The 25,021-nt window shown below is 50.6% G+C and overlaps 1 protein-coding gene and 1 long non-coding RNA gene across 2 annotated transcripts in view; one reads left to right on the top strand and one right to left on the bottom strand.

The window, feature by feature from the left end:
* Nucleotides 1–898: 898 nt before the first annotated feature.
* LOC141579792 (uncharacterized) lies at nt 899–6,338 on the bottom strand. The gene is made up of 4 exons (XR_012511782.1): nt 4,535–6,338; nt 4,362–4,423; nt 3,667–3,744; nt 899–3,515 (listed from the first exon to the last, which is right to left on the bottom strand). It is a non-coding gene; the product is annotated as an uncharacterized LOC141579792 (long non-coding RNA).
* A 3,860-nt stretch (nt 6,339–10,198) lies between these two features.
* Nucleotides 10,199–25,021, top strand: part of TUBGCP3 (tubulin gamma complex component 3) — a 45,373-nt gene continuing 30,550 nt past the window's right edge. Inside the window, exons 1-6 of the mRNA XM_074378559.1 lie at nt 10,199–10,462; nt 16,878–16,985; nt 19,765–19,832; nt 21,291–21,368; nt 22,540–22,757; nt 24,281–24,453. Coding sequence (XP_074234660.1) covers nt 10,387–10,462; nt 16,878–16,985; nt 19,765–19,832; nt 21,291–21,368; nt 22,540–22,757; nt 24,281–24,453 — 721 coding nt within the window. The 5' untranslated portion in view covers nt 10,199–10,386. The remainder of the gene's footprint in view (nt 10,463–16,877; nt 16,986–19,764; nt 19,833–21,290; nt 21,369–22,539; nt 22,758–24,280; nt 24,454–25,021) is intronic.

Here is a 25,021-nt window from a genome sequence, read left to right as displayed (position 1 = left end):
CATTAGTCTGTCCCTTCTGCTTCTTGTTTCTTTCTTTCTCTTGTTTTAAGTCACTTGGGTATTTTTTAAAAATTCATTTTTATTTGTTCAAAAATGCTTGCTGTGTCACTCTGCATGGTTTTCTCAGTAACTGCTCCAGCTGCTACAGGATACACGTGTATAAATATCACAGGCTGCTGGACCCAGTTTTACCACTTTAGGTCGAGTCCTGAAATCTTGCCCTCATTTAGGTTTTTTTAACCTTCTCCAATTTAAAATATGATTCTTAGAATATGAAAATGAATATATGTATATGTATGTGCGCACGACTGGGATATGAGGCTGTACACCAGAGACTGACACACTGTGACTGACCATACTTCAGTTAAAAAAAATTACATACTAATAAAAATGTGATGATCTTGAGTACTTCTTCTATAAATGCCACATTAGACGGTGTTACAAATTTTGCTTTAACCATCAAATGTTATTGAAAAATGAAGTATTTACTCGTGAAGTAAAAGATAGGTTTGTGGTTGTGGTTCTTTTCTTACCCAAATTCCCCGTCGTCTTTTGTTATCATTTCCCGTCTATTTGCAGAGTTTTCTTTAGCCGTTTCTTACGAGTGGGTCTTCTGATGAGAAGCTCCTTCAGTTTTCCTTTTCTGTGAGTGTTTTTATCCCCCTTCATCAGCAGCCGCTCTGGGTATGTGGCACGCGTAAGGCGTGGCCGACATCTGTGAGCTGTAATTCCAGTGACAGTGCAGTTTCCAGGGCCCTTCAGTGCTAGTCCAGTCTGCCTGTATCTCAGCAAGGCACACATTTTACAAAGCATGTATTCACTTTGTAACTAGGAAGATGAGAATCCAGTCTGACATGTATTCTCCAGCCCATGTATTAGCAAGGGAGACACCAGCATCCAAGTTAACACCAGAGTCCAGGTAAGGGCCGCGAGTGGTGCCCAGGAATAGAGGGAGGTGGGAGGAGTTCCGGGGTCAGAGGAGCGCGGACAGGCTGGCTGCACCGGGAGCGCGGGGCCTCCGGGCCCCAGGGGTTAGGATGAGTCCCTCTCAAGGACACTCCCCAGCGTCTGAGAGGTGTTTGCCCAGCGGTCAGACTGGGGCTTGAACTCAGGGCTCTGGGCTCTGAGGCCAGAATGCTCCTTCAGGCAGCACAATGAGAGACAGTGCAGTCTTACTGAGCTGACAGACTAGTTAATTTTCCACATTTAAAGCATGGTTATAGAGACGTTTCCTTACACATGTGACCTCACTGGTGACACGTACTTCAAGTGGACAGCAAAGCGCTGTCTCTACAGAGATCAGGACGTCATGTGGGTAAACGCACCCCTGCTGCCGCCAGCGAGCTCTGTTAGGAGCGCTGGTCACTGCCGCTGAGGTAATTTCATGTATTTAGACCTTCTGCAGCTTTTCAGTTTATCTTCATTAATTTTTAATACATGGAATAATACAACAGTCACATGCGTGTAATGCTGAATGAGGGTTCATGCTAAAACACATTCAATGTGATAGAATGAATCTCTGTGTTGGTCTTTTTACTGTAAGCTTGAAAAAATTCAGATAATGAAATCTACTAACAGACATTCCATAACCTCATTTGCAAGCCATAATTTTCAAAGGTTTACTAGGTATTTTTTTTAACACTAACTTATTATATCCTCTCAAAATCTTGCAAAGTAAGCATGCTCGTTTGATTTTAAGGCGTCGAAAACTGAAGGCTGAAGAAGTGACTTGTTCAGAGCCGCGCGCCCGGTGGTGGGGTTTACTCTGCAGGACCCTTTGCTGTCTCCTGCCTTCTCGCTCGCGGGGCCGAGTGAAGAGTCTTGGAAGCATTCTGATCATGAGACAGTCTCTCCCAGCTTTATTTCTGAGGAGAGCATTGAGCACGTTTGATGCAGAAAAAGCGCCCTCCCGAGGAGCTTTGCGCAGCAAGGCAAAGACTGTGGACCAGGAGGGCAAGGCTTACTTGAATTATGCGGATTCTACTAATGACATGATGCTTTCTAGATTTATTCTCTAAAACCAGCTGGCCGGATTAAGCTGCAGCTCTCGCGTCTCAGGGCAGCAATCCAGCCCCCGGCCGGCAGAGGGCAGCAGCAGGCCGGCTCAGGGAGGGCGGCCCAGCGCGGTGACTGCATCCCAGGCCGTGCTTTCCTGATCGCCCAGGCGGAGCCCCTCTCAGGCCCTGGGGACACTGGCGGCCTGGCGCTATTAGGTCTTGAAGGGCCTAATGACAGAAGAGGGGCGTCCTCTGCACGTTTGCAGAATGAAGAAAAGTGCTGAGAAAATTCTGAACCAAATACACATTTTCTCCACCTAGTGATCCCGTTGGTAACCAGGAGTGTGCTTTTCCGGCAGAAACGCATTGAATGCTACCTGCAGAAATATTTCTGACCGTATGTCCCGTAGCAAGAATTCCCAATGATGTCCCAAGAACTGGATACAGGACTACAAAGAACCTTACATTTCCATGCTGCACACCAAGGACTTTTAGGAAGGAAACTGCCCATTTGGAAGAAAAAAAATTATATTCTGCTTTAAAAAAAAGCATACAGAAACAGCAGCTTTGGCACGGTCGAAGTCAACTGGTAAAGCATTTTAATATACAATTTTATATTGACTTTTTATCTCTTAATTTTTAAATAAACGGTTAAAATAAGAAGTATTAATGCATTTTATAGACCATCATTAGTCAAATGGAGATTTAACAATTACATTCTGAACGGTAATTTAAAATTCTATTGCAAAGTTACTAGTGAGCTAGTGAAGCGTAGCACAAGAAACGTCAGCCTGGAAGGGCCGTGATTCCAGGCTCTGTTTGGCCATTTACTGCTGTGTGAGTTCAGGCAAAGCACTCAAACTCTCTGAGCCTCGGGCTCCTCACTTCTCAAACAGGGATCCTGAGCCTGCATCGGGGGGTTTGGTGGGGAAGCGGCCTCCTCGCTAACTCCTGGTTGAGAGCACAGACACAAGCGGAGGAGGATGCTCACCTCTGCTGACAAGCGTTCAGCCTGTGTAGCATTTTAGCACTAATTCTATCTTTGCGGCGTGCCTGCCAGGAAGCCACGCTGCGCGTGTCCATGCCTTTGCAGGGGTCGCACACATGGTCGACAGCAGAGCCAGGATGTGACGCTTTCTCTTCCGGCTCCAAATGCTGCTCCCTCTCTACCTGGCGGCACTACTGGTCAGATGTGTGAAGGGCAGCGTGGAGGTTAAGACCAGAATCGTCCCCAGGTCGCTCTGACTTCCAGGCTGGTAGGGAACGTCGCCCTCAAGAACGCATCTTTGATAAAGAGTGAAGGGGCCTGTCCACTCCAAACTCACTGTACAAATGGACTTCAGCCAAGGCTTTGCATCCAAATTGGCTTTAATGTTCTTTATGTATTAATACTGAAAAATCTGAAAACAAACTGGACGTCCCGGAACATGAAGAGGGAGATGAATCGCGCACATCGTGATCCATCCACAGGACGGAGTTAGTGCAGCCACTGAGAGTCAGGCTGTAGCCTATTTGATGCTGTAGGAAAACGTGAGATTATAATGGTGAGTGAAGTGGGAGGTTACAAAATAGCACGTGTGGTACAATTTTGTGGACGTGGGTGCGCACACACACACACACACACACACGAAGACTGGCTGTATAGACACTGAAACATTAATGGGGCTACCTCTGTGTGCAATTATGCCTGATTTTTGTCCTTTAGATATTCTTGTGGTTTCTCAAGTTTTCAAGGTACATCTGTTAACTTGGGAGCAGAAAAAAGTTTATTTTAAAAAAAATTGTGTCTATATATAATACTACCAGTAAAATAAAAACAAGTTCATAAGTTAACACATGAAGACCATTTCCCTAACTAAAAGATGCCAAAAGGAACCCCTAGAAATATAAGAAGAATGCATGAATTGAAAATAAGAGGCCGCAGTGCCAAGACACGAAGGGGAGTGGGCTGAGACCCGCCGAGATCTGGCTGGGAGACATTAGAGCAAAGCGTTTGAATTTGATTGGATTGTTTTCTCACGGGAAAATAACAAACCCTATTAGTTTGCCACTAAAATGCCTTTTGGAATTCTGGAACTAAAGCTTAAGCAGTGAACTTTTTGTCTGCAAATCTGCTTTAAGATCCCAGGGAGAGATGCTAACCAGAATAGCGAAGGTGGACAGTTTTACAGTTAAAATAAGAGTTGGAGTGTGAACTTGGAACAGAGCTGGCAACAATGAAATTCCGAAAATGAAGTGAGCAAAGCCTGTCTCTTCCCTTTCCTCCTCCTCTGCGTTCCCTTCTGTGTGTGCATGTCACCTCTGGCCCCTTCTACAAACCAGGGATGAAAAACGAAGCATGGTAAGCTTGCGGGTGCTACTAACATTCAGGATCGTTATGTGTCGAATCCTTCATGGCTTCTGATGTAAAAACCAAAGCAAAACACCTTCAATAAAAAATTTTAAGAAATTAAAAAATAAAAAAACAGCAAAACAAATCTACCAAATATACAGCATTAGCAACTAAATAAAATTACCCAAGAAGAACAAAGACTTACCCAGCTTTAGGGGGCGTATACTCTGACACAACCCCTTGTGACGCAGAGAGAGCCTCAGACGCTGTGGAGATGACCGTCCTCGGGACGCAGTCTACGAGGGCTGGCGGGGGGCCCGGCGCGTTGCGGTGCGCCACGGCTGGTTGTGCAGGGGCTGAACCCCTTGGTTCTTGCCATGAGAATCTGAAGTTAGCAAAACGCTGCGGTTTCTGGGTTTCAGATCAGAAAGCAGGCCGGAAGAAGTTAAGTGCCCTGCCCTTGTGGGGGAGGGGCAGGCCCCCAGATGATAGATCTGTGGCTCCAGGCTCTTTCTGTGCTTTATGAAGTCTGTTGCTTCTATTAACGTATTTACGTATTCTTATTTATTTACTTTTAATGAAGTAAAGCCTGCTGCTTTTAAACTGTAAGTTGAGTTTGCACGCAGTGAGACTTCAGAGCCCGCCTTGGGAATACCCACGTGGTAATTTTGTCCTTACATCATACACTGAAAGTAAACGGCAGGGAGGAACTGTGCGAGCATGTAATTTGTGTAAATTAAAGTTACTGTGTGAGACACAAGGTGGGGGGCGGTTCCTGGCTTTGATTCTGGACCCCACACTATCTAGTCTCACCTTGTGTATTCCAGCTGTGTTTTTAAAAACACATTCAAGCCGATTTTATGTGAAATGAACAAACAGTGGTGGTGGTGTGGGCTGGGTCACCGGTCCGTTCCGCTGTTTTGTGAGGCACAGTAAACAGAAAAGTGTGACGAAGGCAGACGGTTTTCTCCACTGGGCAGAGATGAACTGAGCGCTGCTGCTGCCAAGGTGACTTACGATAGATGTTTACAGACCTGTGAGCCGTCCAGCCCTTCACAGATCCCACAGCCACCCCTGAGCACGAAGCCCCGCGCACGGGAGAAAGCGCGGTATTCAAAATGCCCACGAGGGCCCCAGGACGAGTGTGCGGCCCGGGGTTTTCTGGTCGAAAGAGGCGCCCTCTCCCCACTGTTAACTTGGGGAAGCGTCTGCTCAAGCCAAAGGGAAGTAAATGCTCTACTCATCCGGAAAACTAATCAACTTCTTTTCTCAGACGCTTTATCAGGTTTCTCCCGTGCAGCGGTCCTCGGATTCCTAAAGGCCGAGGACACGGAGAGCCGCTGTGACACGTATGGGGCAGGCAGCAGCATCTGACACGCGACGTCTCAGGGTCCTGTGACACGGGTTGTTTGAACCCCGGGTCTGCCCCCGGCGGTGAACCCGGCCGAGTGACTGATGACCGCAGGTCACAGCAGGAGACAGGGCCGAGCTCGCGAGGCTGTGCGATGCTTACTGAAGGGGCTGTTCCACGCCAGACACAGAGGGCAGGGCATGGAGCCATCACAGGGGTCAGGGGCCAGGGTGGCCTGGTGGAAGCTGTGAGCCAGCAGCCCTGAGGGCCTGGGAGTCATGAGTGGACAGAGACAGTCTGGGTCCCAGAAGCTTCCCGGACTTTCGGGCATGCATATATCCTGCCGTGGAAATGGAACAATGTGCTGGGCCAAGCCTGATCCAGTGAGAGCCTTAACCCAGGTTTCTCAGCCCCGAAAGGAGAAGACACCTCAGCCCACGTCACATGCCTGGGGACCACAAGGTGAGGGCAGAGGGCAAGGAGGGACCTGTGCAGGAGGCCAGCCCAGCTGTCACCTCGACCTGACTCGACAGGTGTGTTTGGTCCCTAATCGTGAAGGCAGGTTCCATCTTCCAAAGATCAGACACCAGCACCGTGTGCTGACGTCAGGCCCAAGACACTGCGGACACGACCCTCCATCCACAAGAACAGCCTTCTCCGCCACCCACGCTCGCTGTTTTTACTCCTCACAATGGCTCTTTCTTGAGTTGAAGAATCTCTCAAAAGTTGTCCAATCTTTGACCAAGAGGATCTGTGTACTCCCAGCCGGCCCCACACCGCAGAGTAAGAACAGTTGAGCAGATCGTGGGTAAACTGGGAAGGTGAAGGTGGCAGACGCCCTGTTAGATGGGGTGGGGGTTGTGAGCAGCCCCCGGTGAGTGGAGGATTGAAATGCCAGCCACAGAATTTGGTCCCCAAACAAGGATATTTCCTCCCCAGTATGAAAGGCCATTTGTATTCTTTAAAAACAGTGTTTTAAAATTAATTTAAATCAAAGAAGCAATGTTCTGATTGAACACCATACTAAAAAATGTAATATGCTTCAAAAACTGTGAATATAGATTTGAGGATTAAAAGAATACAGGCAAAAGCAATGCTTAAAAAGAGGGGATGGGGGCTTCTGCTCCCTAAATTGGAGAGAGAGCCAAAAGCAATACTCAGTCCTGGCCTCATTTATAATAAGTTCGAGGCAAGTGCCAGCCTTCGAAAGTCGACTCCTATTTTTAAAAAGTATGAGAAGAAACACTACATACTCACAAAAGAAGATAACAGAAAGGACAATGGCTCAAGGCTTCTTGACTTCTGAAGTAATTTATCCACCCACCTACCACAGCTAAATGGCATCTTCCTGAACTATATGAGTATTCAAAGCCTAATTGGAGTTTCTTTCTGTTGACCCGATGTCAGAACGGTGAGTCATTACGGTCTCAAAGAAGGAAAGTGACTATCAATTTATGAATTAATTGTAATTTGAAAGCTTGTTCACTGGTTTTAATCCATCAGTCATTAAAGATCTTTCTAACGACCGGGCTGGGTACTGAAAGCTCATTCATCCTGAACCCCCTGATTGAGCACAGCTTGAAAGCATTTTTCCTGCAGTGTCACACGGGACCTGAAAGCTAGAATATAAGAGTTTTAAATCCAGCCGTATGAAGGAGAAGCAAGACAGAAGTGCCCTACCCATGTGAGAGCAGCTGAGCACCAGGCATGAAGGATGCTGTCCATGTGGTGCCCACACAAGTCCCCCTCAGACGAAGGAGCCCCTTCACAGAAAAGGCGATCCCGCGGTGCCTGACCGCAGGATTCGCCGTCTTACTGCAACATCCCGGCTGCCAGGAGCCCTGGACTAGCGTGAAGTACGGGCCCCAGTTAATACTAAGGTGTCCGTGTTGGGTCGTTCCTTGTAGCAGACACACCCCCAACGCAAGGTGTTGCTAGGGGTGCCAGGGTGGGTGGGTGGACGGGTCTTTCTGTCCTGCCCACTCCATTTCCTGTAAGTCTACAAGGGTCCTAAAACCCCGTCAGGTCTAGTCCTTATCTTTTCAGCACTCACGGTGATGAGGGAGTGTCAGAGAGACAGGAGGCAGCTAAAAGAGCCCCCACAGGCCAGGCCTGGGTCAATCCGAGCAGGAAAGTAAGTGCGGTAGCGTTGGATTATGACCCGGAGCAGAATATCAATATCCACCAATGCCTGCTGACATTAGCAAACTGCTGAAGAAACAATTGATGGGGGAGAAGAGGCAACCCTCCCCTGCAGAACGTTAAGTAAGCGGTGTAGATGCTCCACACCCAGGAAGGGGGCGGCTGGACAAAGGCCCACAGAGGGCAGTGGACCGCAGTCCACACCCAGACGGCAGCCTTGACTGGACGTCGCTGGACAGTGCTCGCCTCTGGGGACCAACCGCACTTACGCTGAACGTGACTGGTGAGATGTTCTGGTGCCAACGCACCACCGTTATATGTTTTCTCTGGTCCCTCCTGCTCTGCGTTCACTTTTCTTTCGCTTTTTTAGTGGAGGAACATTTTTTAGTGTACTGCAGTCTACTCTTCATTAGTTTGGTGGTCATCAATGTCCCAGGTTGTCCCCAAGTGTAAGTCAGGGCTCTCCAGAGACACAGAGGCAGCAGCCTGTCTGTCTGTCTGTCTATCTATCATCTATCTAGAGAGAAAGAGATTGAGTTATTTTAAGGAACTGGCTCACATTGAGTGTGGGGCTGGCAAGTCCAAAGTCTACAGGACAAGCTAGGGCTGGAGCCCAGGAAAGAGCCGATGCTGCAGCTCGAGTCTGAAGGCCGCCCACTGGCAGAAAGCCCTCTTCCTCGGGGAAGGTCACCTTTTGTTCTATTCAGGCCTTCTACTGATTGGGTGAGGCCCGCCACACTATAGAGGGTCATCTGCTTTACTCAAAGCCTGCTGTTCACATGTTAATCTCCTTCCAAAGCACCCTTACAGAAACACCTGGAATAATGTTTGACCACACATCTGGGCACACAGCCCAGCAAAGTGACACAAAATCAATCCTCACGACATTAAAATCCTGGCAGGTCTGCACCTTGTACCAAGTGGGTCCCCAGCCTGGGGCCGTGCTTGGGCAAATGTGGCTGGAGTTCCACCCGTCCATTTCCTACCAAGCCCCCTTCAGCTGGTGAGCCACGGCCTTTCATCTCTCGCCCCAAATCCAGCCTGCCTGCTCTGGGGCCAAAGCCGAGGGCCAGCGCCTCCTGCATGGGGCTTTTGTGTACTAGTTGCTAATTCTTAGGCAAGTCCTTCTCTATGTCCTGCTACATGCCAGCCACACTGTATTTTCGTTACTTTATTTCCATCTTTAGATTGAAAGAACAGAGGCACATTCAGGGAAGTTCCAGTGACAGGAGATGGTTGTAAGGACACTAGCACAATGTCTCCTAAGCTGTGCTGCGTCCTCCGCTTTCTTTCCCTCTCTCTGCCTCTGCCGTGCTGCTGTCACGACTGTGACTGGGGCCGTTGCCTCAGAAGCCAGGTGAGCACGGCAGGAGGCTGGGAAGCAGGAGAGTTATGGACACTCTGCTGTCTGAAACTGCCGTCTGTTCTTGATGCCAAGTCCCGACCTTCCAGGTACCTCACTCAGAGACTCTTTTAGCCTTTGTTTTGTGACCTCTATGGTTTTCCTAGAATCTAACGGTAGAAGAAGACAGGTGCTGAAATGCAGAGTCAAGCAGATGGGGTCTGTTATGGTCTTGGCCCTTCTTCGACGGGCCTGGGGTGAGGCACCTCCAGCATCCTGAGTCCCAGCAGGACGCCTCGGGTGGTCCACTTTGTAATGCCTGGCCTTTCCCTCCGACCCTGGGAAGGAGGGTGGGGCTTTTCTCCTACTCAGCTCACTTGGCTGTCAGAAGGTGCCCGATTTCTCTGTTATAGTTCAGGCCATCTGGAGACACAAGTTCTTTTGATCTTAATCCCAAATTCCCTGGGAGGTACTTGGGTTGGTCCGGCATGGGACGCTTGGTCCAAACCAGGGGCGCCACGTGAACTGGACAGCTCCCGGCTGATGTGCGGACTGGTCATTTGTCCCTGGACCGGGCAGTTCTCAGGGCCCGTGACCCCTGCACCCACTCCTGTGTAAGCTTCTACAGTAACGTTCAAAACGCCTTGTAACTGCCGGCTAGTTCACGTTTTCCTCTCCAGGCCTCACGGTCCGCCTGCCTGCGCTGGGCCCGGGCTGGGGACGGCCAACCCCGCGTGCAGCCGCTGTCAGTGCTCAAAGCCCCCAAACACCATAAACCCCTCCTACTGTGTAAACAGACTTCTTCCACCGAACGTGACTTTAAAAAAGAATTACGGACTGGAAAGGCGCTCACGGCAGGTCGGCGGCCGGCCTGACCCTCGAGGACACCTGCAGACCCTGGCGGGCGCCCGGGGCGGAACGTTCCGGGCCGGGCCGCAGCGCTCGGGGAACGTGAGGACCGGGAGCGGGGACCCTTTAAGCCGGTGCACCCGCGGCCCGCGCGCCCGGAAGGAGCGGGGCATTGTGGGAGGGCCCGCGTTTCGGCGGGTTCCGCTAAAATGGCGTCCTCGTTGCCGGCGCTGCCCGCGGGGCCTTAGCCTGTCGGGGACCCGGGGGCGCGAGCCGGGCGCGGGCGGCGGGGCTTCCGGAGCGCGCCGGGCTCGGGGCGGGGTCGGGCCGGGGGCTCCCGGAGCAGGGGCCCCGCGGGCGGTCCCGGGCGAGGATGGCGACGCCGGACCAGAAGTCGCCAAACGTCCTGCTGCAGAACCTGTGCTGTCGGATCCTGGGCAGGAGCGAAGGTGCGGCGGGGCCGGGCCGGGGCGGGCAGGGCGTCCCCCGGCTCCTCGGCCGGCCTGGGGCTGCAGCAGTCCCCGGGGCGGAGGCGCGGAGGGCGGAGGCCGCGCCCGGGGCGGGCTGAGTCAGCGCTCGCCGCCGCCGGCCCCGGGAGCGCAGCCCGGGGGCCGTCAGCTGCGGGCGCGGCCACGTCCCCTGGGCTCGCCGGCCCGGGCAGGCGCTCCCGCGCTGGTCTGGGTGGAGAGCGCGGCGGGCTGGCCCCCGGGCACGCGTCCGTGACGGCGCCGGCGGTGACGCCGCGGACGGGGTGCCGGTGGCGGCGAGCCACCCCATTTCCCCGGGATGCTGGGAGGTGAGCGGATTTGAGTGTGATGCGAAGGTGGCGTTTCCCTCCGAAAAAGGGTTTGACGCAAAGCCAGCCCTGCAGGGCTCACATGGCGAGTGCTGCCGCCAGACCCAGCCCTCTACAGCGTGTGAAGCCGTTCTGTGGTCCTTCAGAAATGGCCCAGTTTGCAGTCTCTCGGTATCTGTTTCGGCGGCAGGGAGGGGGTTCGAGGGGATGCACGATGAAGGAATTTTCTGGGTAATTGAAGCAACTGAGTTACTTGTTCCTTAAGCACCATAATGTGGAAAAGAAGTGCAGTTTTTGCGAGACGACTTTAAGCAAAATTAAAGTATTGACGCTGCATTTTGACCTGCCCTGATTCATGACAGTTAGCTTACATCATTTATTTGATGCTGTATGATCACCTTAGGGGCAAAAGATGATTTTTTTGGTCATTCTTTTAAATGATACCGACTTCATATGGTTCTTGCTACAATATGAAGTTTCACTCTGTCACTTTATTCATCTAGGAAATCTTTGGGCTCCCCCCACGTCCAGGCACTATGCTAGGATGTGGTTAGACAGACAGGTCATTCCTCTCATAGAGGCTACGTTCCAGTGGAGGAGACATGGTAAGATAAGTGAGCTTCTAATGTTGATGAGGGCTGCTGTGATGAAAAACAGAGTAGGGTGAAGCTGAGGACACCTGAACAGAGACCTGAGTGGAGTGTGGGTGCAGAGACTTTGAGTGGGTGAGAGCGTGGCTCTCCTCTGTTTTTGTCTCCAGTTCTTCTGAGTGTGTGTCTCTGGTAATCTTGAGTTGCCTTTCTGACTTGATCCTGATCACAGGAGAAACCAAGGAACTGAGATTGTGGGCCACTCATGTTAACCTTGGTGCTTTCATTAGACCAGTGGGTCCCCAGTTTTCCTCCAGGGGTAAACCACACATTCATCCGTTTCCATTGTCACAGCTGGACTTTGAAGACCGTTCATTTCAAGATATCATTTCTCAATTAATACATTTTTTAAAAAAAATTTGCAGCTCCTTTGATTGGCTTAGTTTCACCGACTCTGGGAGGGTTGAAACACTTCTCTTCAGCAAAGTTCTGCACCCTCCTTCTCTCCATTTAGAATTGTGTCTAAATTAAGAGTAAATGGCTTTTGTACAATTTAAACTTATACAGTGCTGTCGGTCAATTATATCTCAAAAAAAGAAGGAAAAAATAGGAAAAAATGTGACTAGGTTGCCTGTGAGACATAGAGGGGATCCTTTCAGAATAAAATATCTCATAGAATCCACTAAGGTGATGCTTTCTTGTTCTGTTCCGGATGGCTAGGGTTGCCATGCAGTGATTGTGTTCATAATTCTAAATTATGCTACTATGTACTGAAGAATTTACAAGTCTTTAGTAGCTTGCCTTTTTCCGTTTAATTTGTTCTACCTCAGTGAATAATGTAGGAAGCAGTATTAATTGCTGTCTTTACAGTGTTTGTGATTTTAAAAAAATTTTCTTTTCATTAGTGAGTATTTAATCTGTTAACTAAGTAGAACATTTGATTACTTCGTTTTCTAATGTGTTACAGTTGGCCTTATGCTTTTAAAATATATTGCTTTTTTGATACTATGAAATTGAGGCATACTACACATGTTACTTTTAATGTGAATTTCATATGAATCAATTTTTCATAAAGTATTTAAAGTTTTTTTTATAGTTGGCTTCAAGAGACCTTCAGAAGCAGAGTACCTAGCTGTAATGGTGCTTGCTGTTCTTCTAAGTTAGTATAACCATCGCTTCCCACTTTTTCCGGCTCATATCACCGTGGATTTCCTTGAAACGCATAAGCCTGCCAGTGACAGAATCCCCTCTCTGCATCCCTGCCCTCCTCAGAGCATGTTTTGCTTGTGTCTTTGGATAGTCATTGTTTCTGTGTTTGGAAACTGTGTGCCTGATGTTACAGTGTTCAGCTGTTTGAGGCAACATTCCTTGTCGTACTGTGTAATCTTCTTAGAAGAAACGAGGAGTCTTTACCAGGTAAGTGTGTGAGCACAAGCGCTCGGTAGGACCGCAGCGCAGGGTGCCCCGGAGCACAGCCATTGCCCTGACCTGGAGCCCCTCTGGGGGCAGCGTGACCCAGTGCAGGCAGAGGAGGCTGTGTGGTCCTGGTGGGTCAGGGGCTACAAGTGGTGTTGCTATGGGCTTTATGATTTTCAGAAATGGTGAAGAGCTCTTGATGAAGTTCCAAATAAAGTATAGACTTCTGCTGGTTATATTCTGGGGAAAATCAATGTGTATTAAATATATATTGAAACGTATGTGTGTTAAAGTGTACACTATGCCTGTTACTAATGTGCATGTTGGAAACTTAAAAATTTAGGCTTCATCTGAAGGTTGTACTTAATGGGTTTAGTATTGTTATTAAAAATGAATTAACATCTAAAAGCGATCTTGGCTTAAATTTCTAATACGATATATATTGATAGATGTAACTCATGTAAATAGCAAAAACTTCTAGGGGTCCTCAATATTAAGAGTGTAAAGGGGGCCTGAGACCAAACAGTTTGAGAACCACAAATCTAGAGCAGTGCTTTGTTTTAGAGCATCGCGTTGCACCTAGAGCTTCGCATCAGCACTGCCTGCGGCTTCACAGAACCTGACCGCCCTGGCTGCTCGCGGGGCGGGGAGCTGGGGGCTGGGCAGTGGTTGGGGGAAGGCTTTTTACTGTATCTGATGTTTCACCTTCTCATTTTGAATCCTCTAAACGTGGTACTTACTCAAAGTTGATACTATGGGCCCTGTTTCCAGAGATTCTGATCCTGGAGGTCCCTTGGAGCTCGGTGTCTGGAATCCTAAACCCGCAGTCATTCTGGCCCGTGTCGGGGCTGGGGCTGGGGTTCAGCTTACTGCCCTGCTGCCCCTGCCACGTGTGCATACAAGCCCGCATGGGAGGTGGTGCAGGAAGGCGGGGACTAGTGACCTAATCATTCGCCTCCTCCACTCGCTGCCCGCCTCCCGGGGCCGCAGCCCCTGCAGAGACTCTCTGCTCGCTTGTTTCTGTGCCCTTGAGCTCAGTTGATGCCTTTGACCTGAACATAAGGACGACCCCTGTGGGATGCAGGAGGCGCTGTCTTTCCCCCAAAACCGTTGGGCCTGCAGGTGCGGGGATGGAGGCCACAGCCCCGCTGCGCCTCTGGCCTGGCTCTGCGCCCCCTCTAGTTTGTCTTCTTCTCTGCAGCCAGAGGGCCGTGTTGGTATAGGTTGGGGTTCTTTTTTGAGTTTACCAAAATACCTTTTTCTCCCCCACATTTAAGTTGCTGTATCTCATCTTGAAGGCTAAAATCTTCAAACAGATCTTTAAAAAAAATACTGATACCGCAGGCCCATTAGACCATTAAAACCATTTGTGAAAGAGATTTTAGACTTACACGTGATGATGCCACAGAGCCGTGTGTCCCCACGCGCACTCCTCTGTTGCTGGCGTCCTACGTTAGCGTGGCGTGTTTGCTACAGTGAAGGGGTCGATAGCAACACACGGTGTTAACTCAGCTTCCTGCTTTATTCACATATCCTCGGTTATCTCCTGATTAACGTCCTTTACTGGTCTCGGGTCCCACCAGGGAACCATGTTACCTTTGCTGTGTCTCCTTGGGCTCCTGTTGGCCCTGACAGTTTCTCAGACTTTACAAGTTATCGTTTTGATGACCTTGACAGTTTTGAGTACTGAAAGTCAGGTATTCTGTAGAATGTCTCAGTGGGATCAGCATGGTGTTTTCTCATGGTTGTACTGGGATCTGTGTGTTTGGGAGGAAGACACCACGGGTGGAGTCTCTGCGCCCTTTGCGCGCGGGGGACCCCGGGTGCACGCTGTCCGCACGACTCCTTGCACCTGGCGGGGGGTCTGCAGGTCCCGGCTGCCCAGGCCCCCCCCACCCCCGCTCCTGCGCTTGGGGAGGAGCTGCCGGGCTTCGGGGGGGGGGCCCTGGGTTTCAGCCACCCCTTGAGGGGGGGCATTTACACCGATTACTTAGCTGTTAGTTTTTAAAAATTTCTTTGGGATCAGTGGTAGTATCACCTCTTTCATTCTTAAATTTGTGTCTTTTTTTGTTTTTGTTGGTGACAAATTTATGTTATCAATTCTGTTGAATTTTTTGAAGAACTAGCTTTCAATTTCATTGATTTCTTTCCCCCATTTTTGTTCTAAATTTCATTGATTTCTGCTCTAGTTGTTATTATGTCCTAATACTTTGAATTTAGTTTGCTTTCTTTGATTTCTAGGTTTTATTGTGTAAGCTGAGATTATTGATTTGAGACCCATCTTCCTTTCTGATGAAAGCATTTTCTACTATAAATTTCCCTGTAAACACTACTTTAACTGTATCTCACGTATTTTAATGTGTTGTATTTTCATTCTCATTCAGTTCAAGATATTTTCCAGTTTCCTTTGAGACTTTCTCTGGACATTATATTGTATAGGAGTATGTCGATTCAATTCCAGTATTTGAAGATTTTCCAGATATCATTCTGTTATGATTTCTGGTTTTTAATTCAGTTATTTATAGAGGACATATTTGAGTAATTTTAGTTATATTTAATAAGTTTTATTTTGTGACCTCTCAAACACTGTTTTTTTTCCTAAATTGAAGTATAGTCAGTTACACTGACTGTTAATTTCTGGTGTCCAGCATCATGTTTCAGCCATACGTATATATACATACCTTTGTTTTCGTGTTCTTTTTCATTATAGGCTACTACAAGATAATGAATATAGTTCCCTGCGCTGTACAGTAGGCCCTTGTTTGTCTACTTTATGTATAGTAGTTAGTACCTGCAGATCTCGACCTCCCAGTTTATCCCTCACTTATCCCTTCCCACCTCCTTTCCCCCATGACCATGTTTGTTTTCTATGTCAAACACAGTCTGTCTTGATGAGCATTGCATGTTGGTTTGGAGAGAGGAGTGTTCTTTTGCTGAGGCTGGGCTTCTGTGAGTCTCAGCGAGGCTCCGCTGGTGGTGCCGGGGCTCAGGTCTGTATCCCTGCTCACTTCCTCTTCACTCATCTTTCCCACCCTGGGAAGGGGACTTCTCGCGGTGGAGCCTGGGGGACAGCATGCCTGCGGTTTCAGCTTGTTGACGGTTTTCCGGGCATAGCAAGCAGATGTGCTTCCCCAGGAGGCAGAGGCGGGTGCCGAGCTTTGCTAGCGTCTCCTGTAGGATTTTGACTCCCAGTGTCCAGGAAGGAGGGCTGGGTCCTGAGTTCCGTCTGCTGCTTTTACTTCACGTCTGTGCTGTCCTGGAGGCCAGGGCGGGCTGGGGGTGGCCCAGTCTGCAGCTGTCGGGCTGTGTGGGTGCGGTGGGGCAGGGGTCCTCCTGCCCCCTCATCCGCATCTTCTGCGGTGCTGGTCCCCTCGTTTCTGAAGCCTCCCTGGACCTGCACCGAGGGAGCTGTTTCCTTCCTGGCGTCTGTCCCCGCGCTTCAGGTGTCGCCGTCCTGACCCCGTCCCACCCAGTGCTTCCTTCTCAGCCTCTCTGGCTTGGTGATTGTCTTTGTGTTGCTTCTGCCTTGCTTTCTTTGCCCTCGTAGGCTTATGCCTTAAGGGGCAAAAAAGCTCCCTTATTCTCTAAGTTCCGTGGGGACTTTGACAGGAGTGGAGGCAGACGCCTGTGTTTAAGCATCGTCTGTCTGGAAGAGCGAACGTGGTTGTTTCATAAACTCATTGCCTGTTTTGAGTGCTCACAGCCCCTCTGGCGTGTGAGGGGACCAGAGCCTCTCGGAGCCTCTGCCCAGGCCCACTTCCCGCGAGCACTATCAGGGCTGTGAGGGTTCCCGCTCCTTTTTTGTGATTATCAGCCCAGCGTTGTCTCCTGGGGGTCTGCAGACTCTCCGGCCGTGGCTGTCTCCCTTTCTTACTCTGTAAAACTGTTACTCTGCTCACTCGTTGTTCACCGTGTTTTCTGAGTGGCTCTCCTGCCCTCAGTGAAGACTGGGATGGGGGAAGGTGTGTGCATGTGCCCAGTCCCCTGTCTTGAATGGAAGCTTTAGGTGATCAAAACCTAACCTGATGGGCAGTAACTTGCAACCTTTTATTTGCCTTTCAGCTGACGTGGCCCAGCAGTTCCAGTACGCGGTGCGAGTCATTGGCAGCAACTTTGCCCCAACTGTCGAAAGAGATGAATTTCTAGTCGCTGAAAAAATCAAGAAAGAACGTACGTATTTTTCTTAAATGTTAGTGTGTGTTGCATTCTTAAGCTTGTCAAAGCTAAGGGTGCGCGTGTCTGTATACGTGCATGTATGTGTTCCCAGGCACGTTTTAATTACAGGTGCTGTTACATATGTAATAAAAATTAAAAGCAAGGGCAACTCAGTTCTTTTAACAGAAGACAGTGAGAGGAGGTTGTGTTAGATACTATGGTAACGACATAATTAGGTTTAAGCATGTGAGGAAGATGAAAGGACTTAATGTAACTCCCTGCTTGTCTTGTGATTTGCAGTGCTGAATGGTCACCTTTCGGGGGGGAGGGTTAGCTCAGGGGCAGGGCACGTTCGCTCCCCAGTGCCTCCATTAAATAAATAAACAGACAAGCAACCCTAATCCCCCCAGAATAGCCACCTTTGACCAGGTAACACAGATGTTACCTTGGCAGTTAAACGGCGCTTGGTGAGTCAAGCCTTACTACTCTTGATGGTCCCATGCAAACTTCGGGACTTTGGGACTTCGGCATTTTCATTCTGAGATGGTACTGAGAGCTTTCTTAAACACTGTTACCTTAAAGGCCTGCTGGCTGCTGGTTCTCTGACTGTGTCAGGTGGGCTTTGCTGCCCCTCCGTGTCTGGGGGGCCTGAGGGAGGGACCCGCCTGTGAGGATGGCTCCGGGGCTGCTTCCCCTGCCTCGGTTCCCTGGACAGAGTGAGCCAGCGCCAGTGCCTGAGAGGCATCCGGTGCCACCTCCCTGCCGGCCTGACTGTTGCAGAGCGGAGTGACTCTTTCTAGGAGCTGGTTCTTCTCGGCACGGTATCCCCCCACTGGGCAGCTGCATCATTAACTGCGTTTGCCCAGCGTCTGCGGGCTGTCCCCTGTGGGCTGTCCCCTGTGTGCTGTCCCGTGTGGGCTGTCCCGAGCGGGGCGTGCACCTGAGCGGGGCCGGGGCGGCGGAGCGGCGTGACTGTGGCTGTGCGAGCCTGGATCTGGTGGCAGCTTGATGCGCGGGGCAGGACTAAACATCTGCTGAGATGAGTCAGATCTCGGGGCGACTGGACACGTGTGTGCTGAAGGGGGACGGTGAGAACAGAGGGTCTGTCCTACCGTGTGTTCCCTTCTTGTCTGTAAAACCCTGCTCCCTGATGATGTCACATCTTAGGATATTTTTATGTTTTAGGCTTTGGGTTATTTCACATTTTAGATGATTAGTGAGAAGCCCAAGTAAAACGTAAAAAGGATTTTAAAGAAAGAAAAAGTTGATGTGGTCTTGTTTCTGATTATTGGAAGTGTCTCTAAAAACTATGTGAATTAACTTCACTGCTGAAACGCAAAGTAAAATGAAAGCATTAGGAAATAAAGGGAAGCGGAGGCAACGCTCTCTGTCTTGCTTTATTTAGCAATCTGTTAACATCATCTAGGTAAATATTCTGTGTTCACTTTTATTCTTATTATTTCTACATTTTGTTGTCTTGTGACTTTTATGTCTATGAATTTGAATCAGTCTCATTCTATGGAAAGAACACGTAAGAGTAAATTATATTGAATTCTTAACACGTGGTTTTGTTGGATGCGCCCAGCAGTGGGCATTTTAGAGGCAGCTTCCCCTCTCTGTGTCGGAGGGCGTGGGAGGACAGACGTGACTGGGATGCTGTCACTGGCGTGTGGTCCCTGTGGTCAGCGCACGGTACCAGGACCCTGTCCTAGCCAACGAGTCTGAACGTGGCTGTCACATCAGCCTTGTCTTTCTGCAGGAGAATTGGAACATTTAACTCAGTGAGCTTGGCTGATGAGATTGTGAGAAGACTATCCTGCTGCACGGGGATAAGGAAACACAGAGATTCCCTGGAGACCGCTGAGGCTGTAGCCAGCTTCTGAAGGGTGCCTTTTCTCGAGACTGTAACAGGAGTCCTTCGAGAGGCCCCTGTGCACAGGTGGAGGCGCAGTGCTGTTGGTGTGGGTGAGTGGGTCTCCCCCGGGGCCCAGATCCAGCATGCAGTCCCTTTTGCGGCCTTTAGAGAATGTGTGAGGCAGCCCTGGAACGTGGTGGGTGAAGATGAGCAGTAAGCTGTTTTGATTTCGATTTTGAAACAGAGTATCACGTCTTACACTAAAGCAAGATGGAACGTTGCTGTGAGTGTTAACAGATGCTCAGTGTGTGGTTGAGCCTCTGGCATCCGTGGTGCACCTGTTACTGCCTTTTGGTGTTAGGAGTCCAGAGATAGTGCCACTGCCCATCCCTCCCTCCAGGTGGCTTTTATTAACTGGTGAAACTGGTAGTTTGCCTTCCTGGGCTGTTCATTTCTATCTATAGACAGAGTCTGAAAGATCCCATCATTTCTGTTCCTTTACTAACCTTCACGTAAACTCTTTGATTCCACCCTGATTTAGTCTGTATTTTATGAACTTCGGCGAGCTCACATGAACTGACCCGATGGATGTAGTGAGCTGCGGTGACACTGTCTGGTTATTACCTGGAGTAGCGAGCTGCGGGGACGCTGTGTCTGGCTGGTACCCGGCGTAGCGAGCCGCGGGGACGCTGTGTCTGGCTGGTACCCGGCGTAGCGAGCCGCGGGGACGCTGTGTCTGGCTGGTACCGGGCGTAGCGAGCCGCGGGGACGCTGTGTCTGGCTGGTACCCGGCGTAGCGAGCCGCGGGGACACTGTCTAGTTACTTCGATTCTTAAGCTCAGGATTCTTTTCAGACGTCAGAGTTACCTGTCACTGTAGGTGAAATCATATCGTAAACACAAATTCTGGTGACTGACATGCTTATTTTCTGCGTTTCAGTTATCCGCCAGAGAAGAGAAGCAGACGCTGCCTTATTTTCTGAGCTGCACAGAAAACTCCATTCACAGGTACCGCTCGAGTGTCCTGGAAGCCGCTCTGCCATTGGCGAGGCTGTTTGTGTGATCTGGGAACGCTGTTAACCTTTTCTGTATCGGGTAACGGCTTTCAGTTGTAGATGGTGTTGCTTTTTCAAGGATGCTCAATATTAGAAGTCAGTTTAGCTGGGCTGAGCGCTGAATGGCTGATAAAGCTGTTGGGGCCCCCGGGAGAGTGTCAGACGCGTGCAGGGGACTGTGGGTCACTGAAGCCTTGGTCCCTTCCTGGGAGGAGGCACGCCGTAGGGGCCTCGGCTTGTCTGCACGACAGCACAGGCTTACATGTTGATCCACCTGATCGTTCATCAGCTTCTTGTTTGTCCTGTTTCAGCGAATAACTTAGAAAACATGACTCGACTGTTTTGTGACTGGATGTTGATACTCAGTTGGTTTTCCTGACCCGTTATTTTTACAAAAGACTCTGCTGGCCTTCACTCCAGTAACCTAGCTGAACCCTGGGGTGAGATGTCTGTGATTCAGACTAGAAAGGAGCCCAGGCTGCTGTCTCCTCTGGGGGTCCTTCCATGAGCCTGGACGCTGAGTGGCCCTGTGTCTGGAGGCGTGACTTGTCCTGCCAGAGTGCATTTGCCTGTGTGCCTGGGTCCCTCTGGATGGGGGCTCCATCAGGGCTGGCCCCCTCCTTTCTCGCTCTTGTCCCAGCCATGGAGCTTGTTGTTTCTGAAAAATCCTCAAGTTAGACCGTAGTTTAAATACCTGGAAGGAATTTATTCATTGAAGAAACTTTCGAGGAATATTTCATACATATGATGAGGTACTTGTGTAATGTGAGTAGCTATCCCATAAATTGCTTTGTGAATAAAGGCATTTGTGTTTTCCAGCCTGTGCAGCGGAAAGGTACGATCGCGTGAGCAAAGCAGAACGCTCTGTAAATTTGGGGTGAAGCGCGTTGGGGGTGAGCTCTGTTAATGGCTGTGCATCAGGGCAGAGTGACACACATTTGATGGTGACCTGACACCCAGACCTGCGTGTTATCACCCCGACATCTCAGTGCTTTGGAGCCGTGAGGTTCCCAGGAAGGCGTGGTGCTGACGCCCGCATCGTAGACTTTAGAAAAGCTACTTGTGTATTTTGTGATGCCATTTTTCTTAGAATCACTGCATTTGGGAGGTTGGTTACTATAAGAATTAGCTCAGGGCGGAAATACTGCTACTCAGGACTAGGGCAGCTTAAACATGTCCTTGTTGGGGCTTTGGAGTTGGATTTAGGGGCTTGAAGGGTCCAAGGGCACTGACTTCTTGAGAACAGCCTGTAGCCTTCTGATGGGGAGCGCTGTTCGCAGTGCCTCGTGTGAACGCTGCCAGGCAGGTTTCACAGCGTGTTCCTGTTTGGAAACAGGATCATTTAGGAGAGAGGAAGATGGAACTGGGGAGGGGTACAAAGCTGTTCTTTCACTGTTTTCTTTCTACACAGGGAGCTTTGAAAAATAAGTGGTCAATTCTCTACCTCCTGCTCAGCCTTAGTGAAGACCCTCGCAGGCAGCCAAGCAAGGTGAGCGGCTGTGTGCGCAGCTGGAGGCCTTCGGAAAGCACGTGTGGTGCCCCTTGTTGGGACGGGTGTCCCGCACCGTGACCGGAGCCAGCGTCAGTACCTAAGATAACGTGAGAAAAGCCAAAACACGTGTCCGGCTTTCTGGGCAGTTGTGGTGGCTCGAGAGATTCTTCTTTTTTCTTCTTTTGTTTTTAAGGGCATTTTCAGTCAGCATGCTGTGTTTCCTTAAGATGTTTTTGAGAAGCTTGTTAGTCAGATGTAACCATGTCTGATTAAATAGAGCATAAACTCCCTTTTCAGAATTTTTGCTGTGTAAAATTATTAATATCAGCACAGCTTTGTTATTCTTTGAATTAGAAAACCTTCTAGGATTGTCTTGTGTTTCCAGATATCCTTGTGAGCGTTAAGTCCTGTCACACCAGCGAGAACTTGGGCGTCGGCGGGTTTAAGTTTTGACCCGTGCAGGGGTGGAAGGGGCGGCTGTGCTGCTGCTCCGAGTCCCGGACGGTCTGGTTGATAACAGATTCTGCTGCAGAAATGTCCGTGTTTAAGAAGCTGAAGAATGGGGGTGGAAGCATATGTGGCTTTAGTCTGAGTAGTGAGCACTCTTTCATTACATAGTGACGCCAGACTTTTAAAAGTGCTTGAGTGCCGAGTCTTGGTTTTTCTGAAACAGTGTTTAGCTATCAGACCACGCGGGAAACCTTTCTGACACTTGATCGGATCAGGCACACTTTAAAAGTGTGGTAACTAATTTGCCGTTTAACAAATACAGGCAGACCTTGTTTTGTCGTGCTTCGTGCACACTGCGTCCTTCACACATTGAAGGTCTGGCAATCCCGCATTGTCAGCTGATGATGAGTGTTTTTAAGCGATAAGATATTTTTTTAATGATGGCGTGTCCATCGCTTTTTAGACACAGTGCTGTTGCACATTTGCTAGACTGCAGTGTAGTGTGAGCATGTCATTCATATGCCCAGGAAACCACAAACCGTGACTTGCAGTGCTCTCGCAGGGAATTTTGGAACTGAGCGCACAGCATCTCTGCGGTGTGCCTGCACAAGTGCGGCGGCCAGAGTAGAACGGAAATCTGAGTGTAAATGGTCTTTGTCAGCTTGGGGAGGGGTCCTGTCATTCATGTCTCTGCATTCGTAATGCCTCTTGTCTTCAGGTTTCCAGCTACGCCGCGCTATTCGCTCAGGCCTTACCGAGAGATGCGCACTCAACTCCCTACTACTACGCCCGGCCTCAGACCCTGCCCTTGAACTACCAGGACCGCGGCGCGCCATCGGCTCAGAGCACCGGCAGCCTGGGGAGCAGCGGCGTGAGCAGCGTCAGCCTGTGCGCCCTCAACGGCCCCACCCCAACGCCGCAGTCCCTTCTGCCGGGGTAAGCAGGCCTCCCGGCGAGGCTGCCTCCGCCTGGGGTCGGCGTGGGTGCGCCCTGCTGCTCTGTTCTGAGCCTCGTGTGTGCCCGGGTGTCCTGGGCACCGCCTCTGACGTGCTTTATCGTGGGCTCTCACTTTTGACCAGTGCCTGCCGGCAGGCGTTCTTCCCACTTCTCACCCTACTGACCGTCAGGGCGTTGGGCCGACCGTAGCCTGCTCCTGTCCATGCGAGTAGTGAGGGCCTGGCTTGTGGGGGCTGCGGGCAGAGCCTCGTGTGGGGACAGCTGTCCCTCGTGGCGGACAGCCCCTGCTGCGCTCGCACGCCTCTTGGGGAGGATCGTCCCCATCCCGAGTGACTTCCTGAGAAGTGAGTACGAGAAAAGGAGGCTGTGTCCCCCCAGGGGCGAGGTCTGCAGGCTGGGAGCGCGAGGGGTGAGAGGGCCTGCTGCAGCGGCACGTGGTCGCTTAGCATGCGCGGGCCGGCGCGGGGTGGGCTTGGAGCTGCTTTTCCTGTGTTTTCTGCACGTGCATTCCTGTGTGAGGCCCACGGCTAGAAATCACGTTAAAGCAGACTCGCAGAAAGGGCGTATTTTTCCAGAAGAGCAGTGACCAAGGATTCGCCATCAGGTGATGTTTTCCACGTGAGCATAACGTAGTACAAATCATTGTGTGGCTTAGTGCGTTTGTTCAAGTTATTAGAAAACAGAATGTGTGCCACACACACGGGTCCTGAACAGAGTCCGGGGTTCTAGGAAGGCAGCAAGACACACTCACCTTAGAGCCTGAGCTAACTATTGTCCTGGTAAACAGTTGTACAGAGAACCTTGAGCTTCAGCGGGCTTTCAGAATTTTTTCTTGGATTTAGAACTGTGTTCAAAACCAGTTTTAACTTCGTGCTGTTGGTGACTTTCTGGCCCTGTCAGAAGTAGAGTGAGGGTGGTTTCGGGTCCTCTCCTGCTTCGCCAGCAGGTCACGGACAGGCCGCCAGCGGTGACAGAGCTCCCTGTGGGGCCGTGGTGCCCTGAGTGTCTCGTTTTTGTGTTTTGTGGTCCTGGGAAGCGCTGTTTTTGTTGCTGTTGTCAGAACGTATGTCCCTGCAAATCAGCCATCTGGCTCTCAGAACTCAGCGAGCAGCTTTGACGTTCCCTCCAATGACTGAAACCAATGTTCCGGCCTTGGCTGTGCCTGTGCCTTGGGTCTGGTGTTTGTCCGTTTTCAGAACTGACTGCACATCGCGCTCCTTCTCCCCGTATTGAGGCTGTGAAGCCGGGAGATGGTGAGGACAGGACGAGGGCAGTATCTCAGATTTTTTAACTCAGCAGATGTTTTAGGGTGAAATGAGTGGTGGTTTTAGGTGGGTGATGTGTGTTATGTGTTTGTGAAGAGGAGTCAAGTAGATTTTGATTTTTCTGATAAGAAACTGAGTGGAGGTGGTGGCCAGGGAGCCGGCCTCGGGGCCCCAGGCGACCGTGGGCGCCCTTGGGCGACCGCTGTTGGGAGATGCGAAAAGCCCTTCCTCTCTCAGACAGGCTCATCCAGCCCCGGGGGTCGGAGATGGTCTTCGGCAGCAGCTGGGCTCGCGGCTCGCGTGGACTCTAAGCACGAACCAGCCTTCTTTACAAACCGCTACCTCCAAAGGTGTCCCCGGCGTGGCTTCGCGCGGTGTGACGAGGCCAAGGCGAGACGGGGACGCGGGCGGTGAGTAAGGATGTGCCTCAGTGCGGCTTTTCTCTGGGCGTTTGGAGTCCACGCTTCCCTTAGTCTAAAGCACTGACCAGGGATCCCTGCTTGCTGCCTGCGAGTGGGTTCTGCTGTCGTGGCGGGCTCCGAGTCCTCAGTGTGGTCTGTGAGGCCTTGGCGGGGCTGGCCCTCTCCCTTCCCTCCCCGCTCACACCCCGTGCTTGTGTTCAGCCCTTCTTCCTGGGAAGGCGTCTCCCGGTGCGTCAGGGTTACCCCCCCACAGCCCCGGAGGCCTCGCAGACCACGAAAGGAGGCTGCTCTGCCTTGTTCACTGTGCCGGCAACCAGCTCTGCGCCTCGCACCGTGAAGGAATACATTGGAGAGTTATCTATCTGATAGCTAAACAGAGACTCTGAAAGAAAGCCAGAGTTTGTTTTGTGAGAACGCTGTGAACAGCAGTGTTTGGAATACGCGTGTCCTGAAGATGGAGGCATGGGCTCTGCTGCTGGCTCCTTGTCTGCTGACCCTGAGATTCCCCAGCTGCCCTTTGTCCTCGTTCAGACTTGTGAGGACATGGCAGAGCGCA

Source organism: Camelus bactrianus, chromosome 14 (assembly GCF_048773025.1).
Source record: "Camelus bactrianus isolate YW-2024 breed Bactrian camel chromosome 14, ASM4877302v1, whole genome shotgun sequence".
Classification (NCBI taxonomy): Eukaryota; Metazoa; Chordata; class Mammalia; order Artiodactyla; family Camelidae; genus Camelus; species Camelus bactrianus.
Note: the sequence above shows the minus strand (reverse complement) of the source record. Positions and strands in the feature narration are given on the sequence as shown.